Below are 17,164 nucleotides of genomic sequence, written 5' to 3'. Positions count from 1 at the left end.
ATGCTTCTGGGTTCCTGACATCTATACCCCTAGGGTTTTGGCTGTCTGTATTAGCATTAACATTTGATTGATGGTTTTCTTTGGTCACCTTTTGATGAAAAAATAATCACAATATAGTTGACCGTTTTTCTCTCAGCTTTCATCATAATCCCTATCCACCACCCCAGCTACTCCTGCCCCCCAACTGATCAATCACTTCTATTTTCTCCAACTTGAGCTCTTCCCTTACTTTTCGAATAGCTGCCACGTTTTGTCTCCTTTCAAGTGTTACCTCCTCAGAGAGGCCCTTCCATTATCTAAGGTAGTTCCATTCCCTAATCATTCTCTTATAATGCTGTTCACTTCTTTTATAGTACTTGTCAGTTTCTGAAATTGTTAATATTTTGCTGATTATGTGTCTCCCCCACGAATACCTGAATGTAAGCTGTTGTTCACCACTTTCCTCAGCTTACACATCGGTGCTTAGCACACAGTAGATGCACTATAAATAACTCGAATTCATATTACTGAAATCTGAATATAGAAATTAAATGATGGAGAAAGTACTTCAAACCAATTCTGAAAAGTGAAAGGCAAAGTAACAGTGCATATTATTTTTAGGTTGATTCATGTAGGACTTGACATTTTGGCATATTATCATCTTGTATTATTTCTTGACTTTTCATATACTGTTACTTTCCTCCTTACATGGGCACCTTGTCTAAGGACATGTAAATTACTTAAAGCCAGAAACTATCATATCCTGGGGGGAGCAGGTTATGAATGATAGAAAACCCAAAATAAGAGTGGCTTTAATAAAATGGCTTACTCCCCTCTTCTGTAAATAAAGGCCAGAGGAAACAGTCTTTTAATTGGACAGTTCCATGATTCACAGGAGAAACTCACACCCACATTCCAGCCAGCAGGAAGATAGGCAGGAGGAAACAGCACACACTTTGCACTTTTTTAAAGGCATTCTGGGAGTTGCTCACACTTCTATCTCATTGGCTAGAACTTACTCAAGTGGTCACATCTAGGTGCAAGTGAAGCTGGAAAGGTAATCTTTATTCCAGACAGCCATGTGGGCAATCAAAGGGGATAACAGATATTATGTAACAATCTTTTTCACACCCTCATTATAGCTTACAAAGTTTGGAAGACATAGTAGTGAGTATTTTCCCAAATGTTCAAGCTAAGAAATATTTTCTTGTTCAACATCTTAAGTTTATAACTGAGGAACTTGAGACCTTGGTTCCTAACTCTGAGCTTAGTGCTCTTTTGATTACTATACTAAACCAGAGATACTTAGTTTTCCATTTAATTTCACAATTCTGATCTTCTTCCTCAGTTCTGTGAAGTAATAACTCTGTCGTGGCTGCAGCATCTCTCTGGAAAGGTTGTTCGAGTGATGCTTGATTACGTTGATCAAGTTCGGATCTGTTCAAAGTTGAAAGCTGTGCTCCAAAAACAGGGACTCTGGTCAGAAATCCATTTTATCTTGAGTGAGTATCTTCTTTTCTTGAAGATTCTTACCAAAAAATACAAACTGAACTCTTGTAGACTTTTCTTCTCTTTGGTTAAAAGCTTGACTTAAGAAACCAAGAAAAATACTATTCCTATCTAAAAAATGTTACTGTGTATAACTACACTTAATTTCTACTTACTTACTACCATTTCCCAATAGATAAAATCTATTAGGTAATTATTTATTATATAGGTAATACTTTTTTCCTACTATGGAACACCGTAGACGTAGGAATTAAAAACTGTGAGATGGCAATTAAAACAGGGATGAGAAAAAGCTAAAATCTCAAGGCGGTAGAGGATATTAAATGACCCTTCGAATTTGTTCTAGCACGTAGGTCAAATTAAACATTTCTTTCATCTAATTTCCCCACAGGTGGTGATCTTTCGTTTTTAGCCTGACCTTGAGGGGCAGGACAGGGGTTAATATACATGTAGATTTAAGAACCCTAGTTTTCACAGGCCAGACCCACAACTGATGCTAGTCTTTGGACTCTAACTTGACATGGCTCTGAAACCGTATCTACAAGATTTGCAATAAGAAGTGAAAAGCTATTTCCCAATGAACTTTTCCATTTAGTAACAGCAAATAAAAATCTTCGTACCAAGCTTAGGTATAAAATACATTTGCTAATATCACTAAGAAATGAAGCACTTCTTTCTTCTTTTGGATAATGTGACTATTCTTCATTTTAGCAAACCCTCGATCCCTGAAACATCTGTGCCGCCTAAAGATCCGGAAGTGCATGGGACGTTTACACTTGCGCTGCCCTGTCTTCATGTCATTTCTTCCACTGCCCAATCGTCTGAAAGCATATGTCCTTTACAAAGAATATGATCTTTATGAACAAGGAATTTTCACGGAACCTCGTAATCAAACTATTCAGGATGAAAAGGTATAATTCTGCAGCTTTATTTCTTAAAATTTGACTTGTTACATGATTCATATTTCTCACTTTATCTAGCAACTAAGATCTCAATGCAGTCTATGTTCTTTAAAAAGTCACTCTGAACATAGTCTCTCAATAGATGGTAGCATTCTGAAAGGCAGCTTTATGAAAATAAAACCCAAACAGTAAAAATTTCAATTAACTGAAATATATCAGTTCTGTTATTGATCTTAATTAAATGTATGAATTCTACATTTCTACACGCTCAAAATTATATGCCACTCTGATAAATTCAAGATAATTCTTAACAGTAATTATTTTTATAGAGAAGTATATATATAAAATGTCTTAGTGATTGCACTGAATAAAATATTGACCCCAGTACATGATCCTAGAAATCAGCTGCTATGCAAAAGTCCCAAGGCTAGCTTAGTGTCTGTTTACTTGTAGAGTCCAGTACTAAGGTGAAGTAATTCAGTTAATTGAAATAGACCTTCAATTGTAATCTCATCATTAATGGGATGTATGTGTTCCTTCTTCCCACAAAACTCTGGCTAAGGTTTACCATTTATTAATGTGATCATTGGAATAAAAACTAGAAGTGTTCTCAAATGGAAGATGGCTTATAATTTATGTACTGAACCTCACCCAGTACTGGACACACAGGAGGGGCTCGCTAATAGAGGCAGTTACAGGATGTTAGTTTAAATTTTCATTTCTATGTAGTCCATGCTGCATTTAAGTACAGGTTTCTATATGGGAAAGTGAGGAAATAAATTGAGGAGACATTCATTCAGCCACACCTGTGCCAGTATATGGCACATCAACAGAGAAACAAGAGGTAGGATGACCACAGGCCCAGTTAGTTACAGTCTTGATGTCTGTATTTTCAATCTTAGCATACTTTTTTTTTTTTAGCATAATATAGTCCTTCTTAAGGAAACTGAAGTTATGTGATTTCTTTCTGATGTAGGGATTAATGGCTACATAGACTTTCAGTAAGCACCGACTTAAAATTACTCTTAATAGTTTTCACATAAAAAAAATGCAAAACTAGCTGGCATGAACAGTTTTTATTTTTTTTAAATCAAATTGTGGTGTCTGTTTATAAGTGAGTGGTGGATTATATGTATGTCAATATACAAATATAGGATGTACATGCACTTAGATAAATTACAGAATTCTGAAGTTAATTTTATCCACTCCCTGGACCTTCTACAATTGTATACATTTTATAAAATTCAAAACAAATTAAAACAAACTGCCAGTAGAAGATAAGAACCTGGTAAGTGTTATAGGAAATAATAAAGAGCACATGGAATGAATATGCATTATTATTAAAACTATAGGCTCAGGATACACAACAGCCTGGCCCTTTAAATCACAGAAATTACTTTGAATAGGACCAAACATAGCAAATATACACTGTCTATTAACATGTCTAGGGTAACTGAAAAGTCTCTAGGGTAATTATTGAAAAATCTCTTAATTTTTCTGGGGAAAAAAGTCACTAGTGATGAATTAGTATTACTTCTCAATAAGTGACTTTCATTTTAGCTATTATGAAATTGCAATGGAGTTAGATGTGTAATAACTGTCATAACAAACTAGGAAAGTCCAATTGTTTTATAAGCATCATTTGAAATTACTTGGAGAAATAATTCACAGTATATATCAAATATTTCATACAAAAAAGATTATACAAAAATCATGGACTTTATTATACATTAAAAATCTCCTAACAGCATATTTCCTGAAGCCTTGTCAGGAATACCAATTTTGACAAAATGAAAAAATAAGTTCTCCACTCCACATGTATACCACCATTACATAAAATTGAGTTCTTCAAATCCAATTTTAAAGGGAAATGTAGCATAATTTTTAATTGTATATGCATGATTAATATAGTATCAGTGAAATAAGAATTAACCAATTCACTTACATTACAAAATCACCAAATATACAAAGCGGTTTTGCACATTAGCTATAACTTAATCCCCAGTTCTCTTATTAACCTAAGTAAATTACATATGAGTACAGTCACAAGAGATTAGTTAAAAAGTATAATATAGTTCCAGTTTCAAATTTTTATGTATTACTAACTAATGTGGAAGAAAAAAATCTCATGAACGAATAGTAAGCCAAACTTGCTAAAAATAAAAGCAAAGGATTGCTTGCTACAATCAGTCTGTTTGAATATTTAAAGTAGTTTGAGTGCTAGGACATTGTTATCAAAACCAATGTTAATAGTTTCACTTTATTAATTTGGTGGCAGGTTTTGCAAAACACAGGCTCCTAGAGTCAGTCAGTATGTATAATAAGATTCAAATCATAAATACTTGCAGTTCCTATATATAACTCAAAATCAACTCAGATGCCTTTACCACATAAGATTATATGTTATGTAGGATGTTATGCACACCCTACTATCCTTTTTCCAAGCATAAAAGTAACATAAATTTACTACCCCTAGATTGTGGAGTCTGACAATTCTTCTGAAACTAAACACAAAGTAATCACTGTAGACATGGCAAAAACTCGACTGGCTTTGGAGGACTGTGTTCAAGGGAACAGTTTCAGTCCCTTGTTAGCAAGTTTTCTAAATTTTACAAGGGGGAAGGAATAGTTTCCCATCTACTGACTTCATTACCATGGTTACAAAAGTACTGCTGACACAGGCAGCAAGAGTGCCCAGCAGAATTAGGCAGACTTCATTTCTTTCTTTTTAAAGAATCAGTTTTGTTAATTTCTAAAAACCATTAAGTGTAGGTTTGAATCTGAGAAAGATATTCCAAAATTGAATTCAGTTACTACTAAAGCGTCCAAAAGCTAGAAGGGATTTCAAAGGGTAACAAATACCAGCTTTAACGTTATGCAGAAATCCATGGGCAGCTTTCTTTAAACAAAAAGGAGTTTATTAAAGTTGATACCTAAATATCTGCAGGAATGGAGTAAATAGTTCATACAGTTCTACAGTAATGGAGCAGAAGTTGAATCTAAAATTGTTAAACCCGCACATGACTTCTATTTGGCATTGGAATGTGCTTTGGTCCTACCCATGGACATGACTGTGTTATTATGGAAATTCCTATCAAAACATGACTTAAAAGGAACTACAAGTCTGTCCAGCCTCCCTAGGTCTGCCAGTACACTTAACTTTAGTCTACACTTTGACCCCGAGTACTTGCCAAGGGCAGCACTTCACTACTTCACAAAGCACCAACCAGCCCAGTAAAACTGCTCCTAATGCCGACTACCTTCCTTGCACGGTGGCTAAGAAGTTTCACCTGAACTAAGTAAGGTGACAGCTTAATAGTATGAACAAAAGACTTACGACACAGAAAGCTTACTAATTCTCTAAAACGCCTTAAAAGTAGGACCTGCCATGACCAATTAAATGCTGACCAGAGAAAAAATTTCAGTTTCTACAAAAGGGAATGATACACAAACTACTGTGAAAGTATTCCCTTTAGTAAGGACAAAACAAATATTTCAAAAAGTATTCCATAAATTTCTACTTTTTACTCTATGTTTTGGTAACATAAGGCTTCAAAATAATGCTTAAGTAATTATTCCCATTTGGCACATGGCTAAAAAAAAATCATGATCCTAAGTATAATTATCTATCTCATTCCTGCAGAAAACTGTACATATTGCGTGAAAAAGCAACACTATACTGTTGAGAACTAAAACACACAAATGCCATTTCTAATTCAGAACGAATAAGAAAAAAAGGTATATCAAATAACAAAAAACCTTTCCCTTGTAAAGTTAGTCTTAGTGGCTAATCTCTTAAATTTTAATGCATATGTAAAATATTTTATTCAATACATTTAACTTGTCCATATATATTTTTACATGTGAAACACAGGAATATAATTTCTATCAGTAATGTTAAAAATCCAAGTAAAGAAAAAAAATCAAGGTTTGACATAGAAGTAAGCAGTAAAGAAATGTCACTTTAACCTTGGCACCAGGCTAAAATCCTCCTGGGTTGACTCTCCTATACCAAGCACTCAATTTCTCTTCAATCTTTCGTGGAAATAGACCTTTTACTCATTGGAAAAGTATAACTATTTACAATAATTAGTGCAAATTATTCTATTCTCATATATTATTTGCCTTCATGGATATAAAGTGGTGATCAGTATTTTATAAAAACATGGAATTATGAAAATACTGTGGGTATCAGTCTGAAATTTAAAAGATTACATTTTTTAAACTAAACTCTGGGAGTATCTACCTTAAGCAGGAAACATAATTGTTACAGAACGTCTTTCGAAATGCTGCTTGATTTTCAATAAAAATTATTTCACGCAATGCAGAAAATACAATGTATTTATCCTGTAACAATATCTTTACATGTTAAGTGCTAGTCTAAAATGTATTTGAACAACAAAAAAATCCCTTTTAATAAATTCCAAAATCTTATTTTAACCATTACTGCTCTGCAGCAATAATTCAAGTCCCAACCTGAGAACTAAAAACGTAATAAAATGCCAAGGGCTATATCAATCTTGAACGGAAGACACTTAAGCTTCTCTCCCACTGGCATCAGATGTAGTACATCAGAGAAGGGTGAGCAATCAAGGAAGTACCCTGAAATCAACAGTACCACCTGCCACAACTTGAAACCTTAAAAGTCTAAAATCTCTGTTCTAATTATTGTGTAAAAGTTCTATTGCACATTTAATATTGTTAAAATATTTGAAAGGACTTGTATAATTCTCTGTATAAGGATTTTGAACCTATTCAGTCAAAAAGCTTCCTCAATGCCAGCAAAATGTTCCTAATGAAAGAGAGGGAGCATATCCACGACTATCTGAAGCTGAAGATTAAATGATCTCTTATGGTCCTAGACAATTACAATGCAAGGTAACAAGCTCACAATTTGAAGGAAAAAAAAGGCTTGAGCAACTGTAATTCCTAAGGTTTCTTTCAGACATGTGGAATTTGAATTTACTGCATAGTATATTATTTTTAAGGAAAAAAAATCAATGCAAACCTAAGTTATCAAGGTCAATCTTAGTTTAAAAAATGAAGTTAAAACTACCAATCAAATACAAACTTTAGTCTCCTTCTTAATATTTCAACATCGCTGTTACCTTGTGCCATTTTCATCACAGAAACTGTCAGTAAATTCCAAAGGGGTAAATAGCAACCAAAAAAGCAGGGATAAGTTTATGCTTCTGACTCTCTCTTCTTTCCTTCTTCTCCCAAATCACTCTCTTCTGACTGGCTACTGCTAAGGACAACAAACTGCCCCTCACTACTGGCTTGGTTTGGTCTACTGGAAGCAGCTATCAACCGACTTTGTTCTTCTAAGTCCTAGTGGAAAAAAACAAAAGAAATTTAAAATTAACTGTAATCAAATGGAAAACTATGCAGTTAAAATATATACTTGAGATCCACTTCAGTCCTTCTGTCATAAATATGTATGCATAATCTGGCAACTGACTGAAAAGAAAGGCTACACACAACCAATGGAACACCAAAGTGAATTCTGATGACATTCTAGAAATCCTATAAAAGCCATCATTTCCCTCCTCTCCATTTTTATGGCTAATAACTGACATTCAGGCCATCATATCTCACTCTTAACTATAGTAAAAGGCTCATAATAATCACTCCACATTCCCTCTCTCTCCCCTTTCCAGCCCTTTTCTCCATCTTTGTCCAATTTATCTTGTCTTCCTGCAGCCTAACCTATCACATAAGCCTTGGCTTCAGTGTCATCTTTGTCACTTCCCTCACCTTTTGTCCCTAAATCCAATCCATTGCCAATTCTTACTGGTCTGTTCTCAAGTATCCCCCAGTTATCTCCTCTTTTCCATTGCTACTACCACTGTCACAACCCATAACTGGCTCTTAAAATCTCATGGATCACCTATTTAATGCATTTTCCAGATTTTGCTCTGAAATTTGTCTACCTTAAAATTATCTTGTTGGATGGACAATGATTTAACACTCTTGGTAACATCTTATACACATACACACAGACATATGTATTATTAAGGCCAGTATGGCTTTCAATAATGGGAGTTAAGCATGTGTGTGTATGTACATATATCTCCTCTTAAGAGACCTGCTTTGACAACCTTCCAAACTTCACTGTAATGTGGAAATATGAAAGTTGTAGTATGTTTGCTAAACAGCAAGTCACACTACATGTCAATATAACTATAATGTAAACATCACATGAAAAGACAGACATCACCCTTTTCTGCTATGAATCATCTGTGAAGTGGCTGAGCAAGCAGAATTTTCATTTGAAAATTCCAACCTGAAAGTACCAGTGCTGAATTAAGGAAACTTCGTAAACATCACATCTAGATAGAGAAGATCTAGACATTAGGACTACATACCTTTTCAATTTGTTTTTGTTTACTGAGTTCTTTCTGTTGCTTCTCTTTTACTCTCTCTATTTCTTTTTGTTTTTCTGATGCCCTACGATCCTGAAGAACAGATGAATACAACTAATGAATTAAATATGAAATAACTTTAAATTTTAGACTTTTCAATTAATATTACATTTGTAACCTTTTCAAATTATTATTTGCATTTATACGAGAAATCACACCAAAAATTTATATTCTAACATTAATTTATCCAAGTTCTAAATGCTATATATATATATATATATATCAGCAATAGCATTTATTGCTAATCTTGCATTGCAAAATCATTTTTATTTACTTACTAATATGAAAGATCTTAAATTCCTTAACATTCTTGGATAAATAAGTGTCTTGAATTCTTACCAGTTCTGCATGCAAAGCTATCTGTTTTGCCAGTCCAACAGAATCACAAATCTAAAAGGGGAAAAAGTAAGAAAAACTCAGGCAGTTCTTACAACAAAGTAGTAATTTCAAATATCCAAATGGCTGATGTAACTAGTTTTATAATTCATTATAATACACTGCTTCAAACAAAAGCTGATTTAAGAATGTCCCAGCCCCCAGACCAAGCCTTTGTATATTTTCTTCAGTGTCTATGAGCTCCCACTGCTGGCTCTCACCTCTTTCAAGTACCCCCTTCCTATTATCTCAAATTCTTTAGTGAGATAGTAGGATTGTGAGGAATGAAGCAAGAAGTGCTTGCTGTTGCTCTAAGCTGAAGACATTTGGAAATGGCTGATTATGGGAAGATTCTGCATTCCCAGGATAAGCTAATGAAGCCAGAAGACTGCACCAGCTATCAGTGGCCAGGAAGATACAGGTCTGTAGAGTCAGAAGGCCCAACCCATCAGCTCAGCTCTCTTCAGAGCAACACGCTTTGGTCAAGAAACTCAGTTGGACTAAGCAAAGTTTGGGAGTTTTCCCCAGAAATCTTAGTAAAAAATTTGCCTATGATACGTATTTCACAACAGAAACACATTTTGAAAAGCCATGTACCTTTTCACCTTCATTGTTTGATTCAAATATATAGCAGACTGATGACAGGTTACTTTCACTTCTCCCCCCTGATGTCCGAAGAACAAATCCAAAAAGCCTCTTATTTTCCTGGTGTGTAGCATACAAAACTACACTGGGTAAGGGAAACTGCCACAGAAAACATCAGAAGCAAGCATCAGAAGTAACTCATGTACTAAGTAATTAAGTACCATAAACAGAACATTAGAGTCAATTGTTTTTCTTAACAGAATGATAATCCAAAAACAATGTCATATTTGGTTTGGATTACCAATTATATTATTAAATGATTAAACAGAAGCACACACTTGTAGCTATTTCAAAGCAGATCACTATAAAATCAATCATGCTGGCCTTTTAATTCCTTAATTTAATTGTTAGTATCTTCAGTGCATTATACATGCTCCCTAGCTAAGTTATCACACCAGACTGCACTGTTTCTTTAAGTTACAGGGTAAGTTTAATTATAACATTTTTAGAGAGGTGGCCATAGACTCAATTATAACAGTCTAAAAACCAAACATAATTCATACTACCATATCTGAACATACAGAATCAGGATTATTAGTAAGATGTGTACATGTACAAAGAGACTTAAACATAGAACTCACCGTGAGCCTTGTAACTTGTGTCTGTGGATCAATTAACCTATAATAGTAATTAAAAATTGGGGAAACATTTTAATTACCTTAAGATTATGTAAAACATTTTTTCCTACAGTTTTCTGAGGGACAGATTATTACTTACTTTAAACAATCACAAGTGACCAATAAATGTGATTCTGTCATACGAAAGATGTTATGGATGGCCCGGGCAGCTAATATTTGGCGCATTGTTTCATAAACAACATCTGGATTGTCATCTGATTTCACTTCCATAGAACCAAGGAATCGGACAATAAATAACTGATGAAGAATAGAATCTAAAACAGAACAAGATACATTATGTAGTTTCAAATTCCACATTTCTTTTCCTACAGAATAAAATACACTGCCTTCTTTTAGATTTTCCAATGAAAACTTTAACCTTGTAGAAGTATTTAAAAACAACTCTAACTGCAGTGTTCAAGTTGTAGAAAAATTAAGATCTCAAATTCAAATAGCAAAAGGTTATGCTTCAACAACTGGTGGTTCTGAATAAAAAGAATTCCTGTTACTTTTCTTACAGCTTTTCTGTAAGTTTGAAATTATATCAAAATAAACAGCTACTGGAAAAAGGAAAAAAAGTCATGCTCCAGTACCAGAAGAAAACAGCAGCTGTTAGGAAAAGCTCAAAGGATATCTTATACACTGAGAATTTGATTATGAGGTTAAAGTATAACATTCTATAATTTTGTGTGGATAATGAAATCTTAAGTCTGATTAAGTTGTTGCTTTAAGTGTACTATGAGTAAAAAGAGAAAAATGCAGTAAAGATACCATTAAAACAGCAGATAGCAGAATAAATGTAAACAACGAATTCTTCACAGTTTACTGCTCTTGAGAATTTCTAAAATATAAGACTACACTTCTGTTTTACCTTCAGTTTCAGATTTTGTACCTCCTTCAGATTCTCCAAATGGATTTGTACGCCTGAAAAGTATTTTAAAAAATATGAAGCAATAGTCAGTTACCATGAGCCACATGGAAAGAATCTCAATCACTGAACCCAGAGTTAAAAACTATAAGTCACAAAACCTTGTACATACATTTTTTAAAAGCTCTAAAATACCCCTTCCTGTTAAGGAATACTACCTATGACCAACTTACTTGTGGTAAAGGCCCCTGACCTCACACGAAGTTAACAGGCTGAACTCAAAGTTGCTACATTTTAGAAGATGCAGATGGAGGAGGATATAGCTCAGTGGTAGAGTACGCGCTTAGCATGAACGAGGTCCTGGGTTCAATCCCCAAAACCGCCATTAATATAAATAAATAAAGCTAACTACTCCCCCTCCCCCTGCCAAAAACAAATAAATAAATAAAAATAGAAGATGCGGATGGATTGGATGTTTAGCCACACACACACACAAATCAACATCATAATAAACCATGTTGCAAAAATTCTTGAATTTAAATAAACTAGGACAGAAGAACGGCTGATTTAGCTTCAATTTTAACTACTTGAGAAAAATACAAAGGGTTTCCTGGGATTGTGAAAAATCTTTCCTTAGGTTCTCTAAGTATGTGTCACAAGTTAACTATGATAATGTGAACATTTCCTGGTTTTAAACCTGAGTTTCTCAAAGCACACATAACAGAATACAGGAAGAAAGGCTACCCATAGATGGAAGCTACCTCTCTCCTTAGTGTGCTTGACTTTTGGCACACCCACAGTGAAGGAAAACAAGTACAATTCAAAGTGGGTTTTGTAGGCAGAGAGCTAAGTGATTCTAAATAACACTAGTTTTAAAATAACATGATCCCCCTAAAACATGTCTGACCTATTGCATCAAATTCTAAGTATATTTCTGTGATCAAATGTAAATTGCCTTTTCTTGGTCACAGCCATGTGTATCCAAATTACTACCTTATCAATTTATTAGGTGTTCAACCTACTTAATAAATGTTTTGCCTAAAGTTACATTTCCTTCATCCACAAAGAAAAATTTTAATTGCTTTGACAAAGATTTCTCATTATATAAACAAAAGGTGATTAATAATTTATAGTATGATATCTTAGTACCTTCCTGGAAATTTCTTATTCTGACATAGGATAATATTTTCCAATAAACCAATAGCACATGTATTACTCTCAAGAATTTTTAAAATACTGTCATGACCTAAAGATAGGACTATCAACTTTCTTTAGTAAAATACCTTAGAAGTAGATCTAATAAGCAATTCAGAATTATCTATATAATTATTTAATAAGCAATTCAGAATTAAATATTTTTAAAACCAAATTATCTTAACTGATTTAACTGAGGCAGAAAACAAAGAGAGAACCTACATGGTTCTACTCCAACTATCAAAATTATGTTAGGTAGTTAAAAGAAAGTAAAACATAGCTGATGCACAAGATATAGAGAGAAGACTCTCAACTGAAGAAACAGAACCGTAAGCCTTACAGACCACAGACCAGAATTTCTATGATGCTACCACCCACCTGCCTCCCTGGCCAAAGGCCTTTGCCTGGCCAGACTGATCTTCACACACGGGAGAAATGATGTCAAACTGTATTGGAGTGTCTGGAGCAACCAGAGAATCTAGAGAGAGGGCAGCCAAATTTGTGGACTCAGATCCTAGGGATCCTGAACTGCTGGTTCGAGCTGTTGGCGGCCGAGATGGTCTAAGCACAGAAGAAAACAAAAAGGCATGCATTTAATTTTCTCTTTTGGAAACTGAACACAATCTATGAGAAAAGAAAATACAATTTTATAAGTCAGTGAAGAGAGTAAGTTTCAATATACACAATCCCAAATCATAGCTACTTAATCAAAAGACTTCTTTCTTTCCAATTACTAAACTCAGAAACAAATCACTTCAACCTAGAGATAAACACTAGGGAAATTTGGCATCTTTATTTAGCACTCTGGCTGGTAAATTTACCACTTTGAAAACACATTTTCTAGAACTATTTCATACTAATGTAAGTAGCACTGCTAAAATCAAAATGTTCACTAACACTTTCAATAGCCCATATAATTCTTTAAATAACCCCCAGTCTGGTAACTCACCCTGCTGGCCGCAGGCTCTCGTGCCTCTGCTGGAAAGATGGGGAAGGAGTGACAGCTTCCAAAGCTGACTGATTTACTCGTGCAGCAGTTTCCTATTTTTTTTTCAAAAGGACTAATTAGTAAAGCAGGAAAACCAAAAGTTTAAATATAACTGTCTGAATTATCAGAATGTTCTTGAGTTACACTTAAAATGCAAACTGAAGTGACTAAAGTAGTTCTACATTGTCCTGTCTTAATATTAAGATACATAATTAACTTCACAATATTATACTTGAAGTTTCCTCTTACTTCCTGTAAATCTAGGAGGAAAATCTGATTTTTTTCTACTAATATACATAATAGGAAATATTTTTTCTTTAAATTTTTCACTGCCAGATTTTTTGGATTACAGGGTGTACTGCTAGCACCTAGTACAGTGCCTAGCATATGGGGACTCTAAATTTTCTAAATAAAGAAATTTAAAAGGGGTAGGAAATAGTCACAAAATATTGAAGTATTATATATGATGGTGATGTTTTCATAGTTTTCCAGAATATATTTATGCTCAGAAATATCTATATATTTATTAATTGATAAAGTTATCATGGATATTTTCAGGCCAAATTTGAAAAAAAGCTTTCTATAAGCAATATTTTAAAACATTGTTTTATTTAAAACACTAGCTAAATAAAATAGTATTTACATTAGAAAAAATAATCACAAAACATTTTTTGTACCTCTTTATCTTATAGTTAGCAAAAGTATGAGACAATAGCACAAATTAATCAAAATTTCCTCTCTCATTAATATAGATAAAATAGTTCTGGACAATGTGGAAAATACTAAAACTTAAGACTTCTGATAATTGGTAGGAAGTATAATAAGCTTGAATTATTCAAATCCAAACACTGTATTCTCCATGTATTCTCTAGGTATTAACAAGTCATCTAACTTGCATTTTACTTTTTGCTGTTTCCAAATGACATAACAGGAAGGAAAAGCTAGACTGGCAGGAGATCAAGTTACTAAAAGCAAAAGACTCCTCCACTGATTTTCTTAGATGAAATTCCTAAGATCATAAAACTAAAAGAAATTACTAATTTTTGGAGGTGATAAGATTCTGTTTCTTTGATTCAAAATGTTTCCCTAGGCATCTAAATCATACGTGTCTTGGCTGACACCTCTAAACCATTATAACAACAGAACTCTTCTTTTCCAAATTATTCTTCTCTTCATCCAGGCTTAAAACCTAGAAGTCATCTTTAATTTGTCTCCATCCTTTGCATCAGTCAGTTTCTTCATCCTTTACATCAATCAGTCAGTTACTAACTCTAGTCCAGTCAATTTCTTTTTACCTGTTTCAATGACTCACTCTTCTCTCTTCCCTCAGGTTACCACCCTTTTCAGACCCTCAGTTCATGCCTGAACTATGATAATGGCCTCCTACATGTACCCAGACACTCCTTTCTAATCAACCTACATCAACAACAGTTAGAAGGATGAGGGCTTCCTAGAGAAAATAGCCCTGCTCTGCCTCAACTGAAATCATCAGCCTGCGCCATCAACCCTGAACAGCCCTGGGAGGCAGCCGGGTTCACAACCTAGCTGGGCCCATCAAGACTGGCAGAGGTCAAATGGCTCCTTTCTTAAACCAGGTCTTCCCCCAACTATACTGCAGTATGGGCCCACTTGATTCCTTCCAGAGTTCTCTGCACCCCTGGGTTCTGTCTGTATGTTTGGACTGCATCTACAGCTGTGCCTACATGGCTGAGCTCATCTGATTTGATACTCTTGCTATTCAAAGCATAACTGGCAAAACTTCAAAGTTCAGGCTGCCACACCCCAGACCTACTGAAACATAATATGCATTTTACCAAGATCTGCAGGTGATCTGTATGTACCTTTCAGTTCTACTATTCTCCAGCAAGAACCTTCAATTTTAATTACACAACTTGTTTCATAAACCCATCATTTCCGCATCTGTGTTTTTGTTTTTATTCTCTTATCTGCAGTGTCTTATCTTTTCCTCAAAATATGGACAAATCCTACCCAGCTCAGGTTTCTACCGTCTCCACAGAGTTTTCTCTAAAACTGAAGTCCATACTGATTTTAATGTTCTCGAATCTTTAGCTTTTAGTCACCACCATACACTTTCAATTACATGCTGATTTATATGACATGTTAAAGTTTTAGTTTGTCTTCCCACACACATGGGCTCCAGGAGGGCTGAGGCCATGGCTTATTTTTCTTCTGTATCCCTTTAGTCCATGGTGCTCAACACAGTGCTAAATACAAGGTCAATGCTCAGTAAATATTTGTTGGTTGACTAATTTCAGCACCTTTTGAAATAATTTACTGTTCTAGGAAGACCAGATACTCATTCTATACATGATATATTAAAGCTACCCATTCAAGGGCAAATTAAAAGATTACAGAACTTGAGAAAATATAATAATTAATAAAAGCCATACAAGCCACAGAATTATTCAATTTTGCCAGATCTGGATACCATAAAATAAAAATATTACCTCTGGGTTTTCACTTAAATATATTTGTTTAGATATGTTATTTATTGTACAGATCCACTGTAAGGGGAAAAAAATAGAAAAATATGATTAATACTTTTTCTACAATGCTTCTCTTCTAAAACAATGTTCAATATTTAACTGACACAGGAGTTTCATTAGAAGTAACATACTTTCTTATAAATACCTTCCTATCTACATAAGATGTATATAATATTTGAGTGTATTACAGAGCACTGAACATATTATTTTTAAATCCCAATTTCATACAAGGAAATAAGAATATTGCTATCATGCTAAATTATAATTTAATAGTCTATATTTATCTTTTTATATCACATCCCCCTTTAATCCCCACCAAATAGGACAGTCTGGACTCAGATATCATGATTAACACTGATGTAAAAAAAAGTTAAGAGCTAAATATATTCCTTGTGAATGCATTTTACATACTTCCCTTTCAGGTTTATAAATAACACAGAAAACACTCTCTGCCCCACATCTTTTGCTTCACTCTCAAGGATGCCAGAGCGTGAAGCGTCTCACAAAACTAACTTAATACTCTGGTAAACTCTGCAAAGAGCAGACATACGTCTCTGTTCTTCAGAGACCAAAAGCAAGTTTTAATACCTACCCTTTTTAATAAGAAGTACATAAAAGTTGATCTCTATATAATTTCTAACCTTGTCTTTTACCGACACAATTATAATACCAGATAAAATGGCTCAAAACCAACCTATAGTACATTTTCATTGAAGATTTCTCAAGACAAAGTTTTTGAAGTGTCAGATCTTGGTAGTAACTTACCTTCCATATTTGGTGTACTAGAAGTAAAAATGGAGCCAAGAATAAAAGACTCACAAGCAAGAAAAGACACTCCCAAATTTTTGTTTTTCTGTCTTTCATTTCCCTGAGGTTTTAAGCTTTAGTTGCTTCCTGCCATGCTACACCTGCTGCCACTGTGCTCTTAATGCAGCAAATACTGTCTCAGAGATTTGGTAAGAGAAGGGAATAAACTGAACTCTAGCCTCATGATACTAACAGCCTGCCAGAAATCAACAGTCATAAGGTCATTTTGGAATTTGAGCTCTTAAAAAGACAGCGAGAGATGATCTCTAAGGTCTCTCCTTATAGGTCCAGTTATAAAATTCTGTGTGTAACTTAAGAATGCTGTTTGAGAACAACAGATTTTTATGA

The 17,164-nt window shown here is 34.3% G+C and overlaps 2 protein-coding genes across 2 annotated transcripts in view; one reads left to right on the top strand and one right to left on the bottom strand.

Annotated features, from left to right (window-relative positions):
• ASB14 (ankyrin repeat and SOCS box containing 14) overlaps positions 1-17,164 on the top strand; it is a 29,312-nt gene that overhangs the window by 7,543 nt on the left and 4,605 nt on the right. Inside the window, exons 9-10 of the mRNA XM_072941541.1 lie at positions 1,328-1,481; positions 2,200-2,399. Of these exons, the coding sequence (XP_072797642.1) occupies positions 1,328-1,481; positions 2,200-2,399 (354 nt within the window). The remainder of the gene's footprint in view (positions 1-1,327; positions 1,482-2,199; positions 2,400-17,164) is intronic.
• The window catches only part of APPL1 (adaptor protein, phosphotyrosine interacting with PH domain and leucine zipper 1), a 33,989-nt gene continuing 20,272 nt past the window's right edge, over positions 3,448-17,164 (bottom strand). Inside the window, exons 13-22 of the mRNA XM_006196434.3 lie at positions 15,971-16,027; positions 13,464-13,555; positions 12,893-13,075; positions 11,324-11,376; positions 10,553-10,727; positions 10,417-10,453; positions 9,788-9,934; positions 9,155-9,205; positions 8,759-8,848; positions 3,448-7,721 (exon numbers count right to left, since the gene is read on the bottom strand). Coding sequence (XP_006196496.1) covers positions 7,575-7,721; positions 8,759-8,848; positions 9,155-9,205; positions 9,788-9,934; positions 10,417-10,453; positions 10,553-10,727; positions 11,324-11,376; positions 12,893-13,075; positions 13,464-13,555; positions 15,971-16,027 — 1,032 coding nt within the window. The 3' untranslated portion in view covers positions 3,448-7,574. The remainder of the gene's footprint in view (positions 7,722-8,758; positions 8,849-9,154; positions 9,206-9,787; positions 9,935-10,416; positions 10,454-10,552; positions 10,728-11,323; positions 11,377-12,892; positions 13,076-13,463; positions 13,556-15,970; positions 16,028-17,164) is intronic.

Source organism: Vicugna pacos, chromosome 17, assembly GCF_048564905.1.
Source record: "Vicugna pacos chromosome 17, VicPac4, whole genome shotgun sequence".
Lineage (NCBI taxonomy): Eukaryota > Metazoa > Chordata > Mammalia > Artiodactyla > Camelidae > Vicugna > Vicugna pacos.
This window is presented reverse-complemented; position numbering and strand designations above follow the sequence as displayed.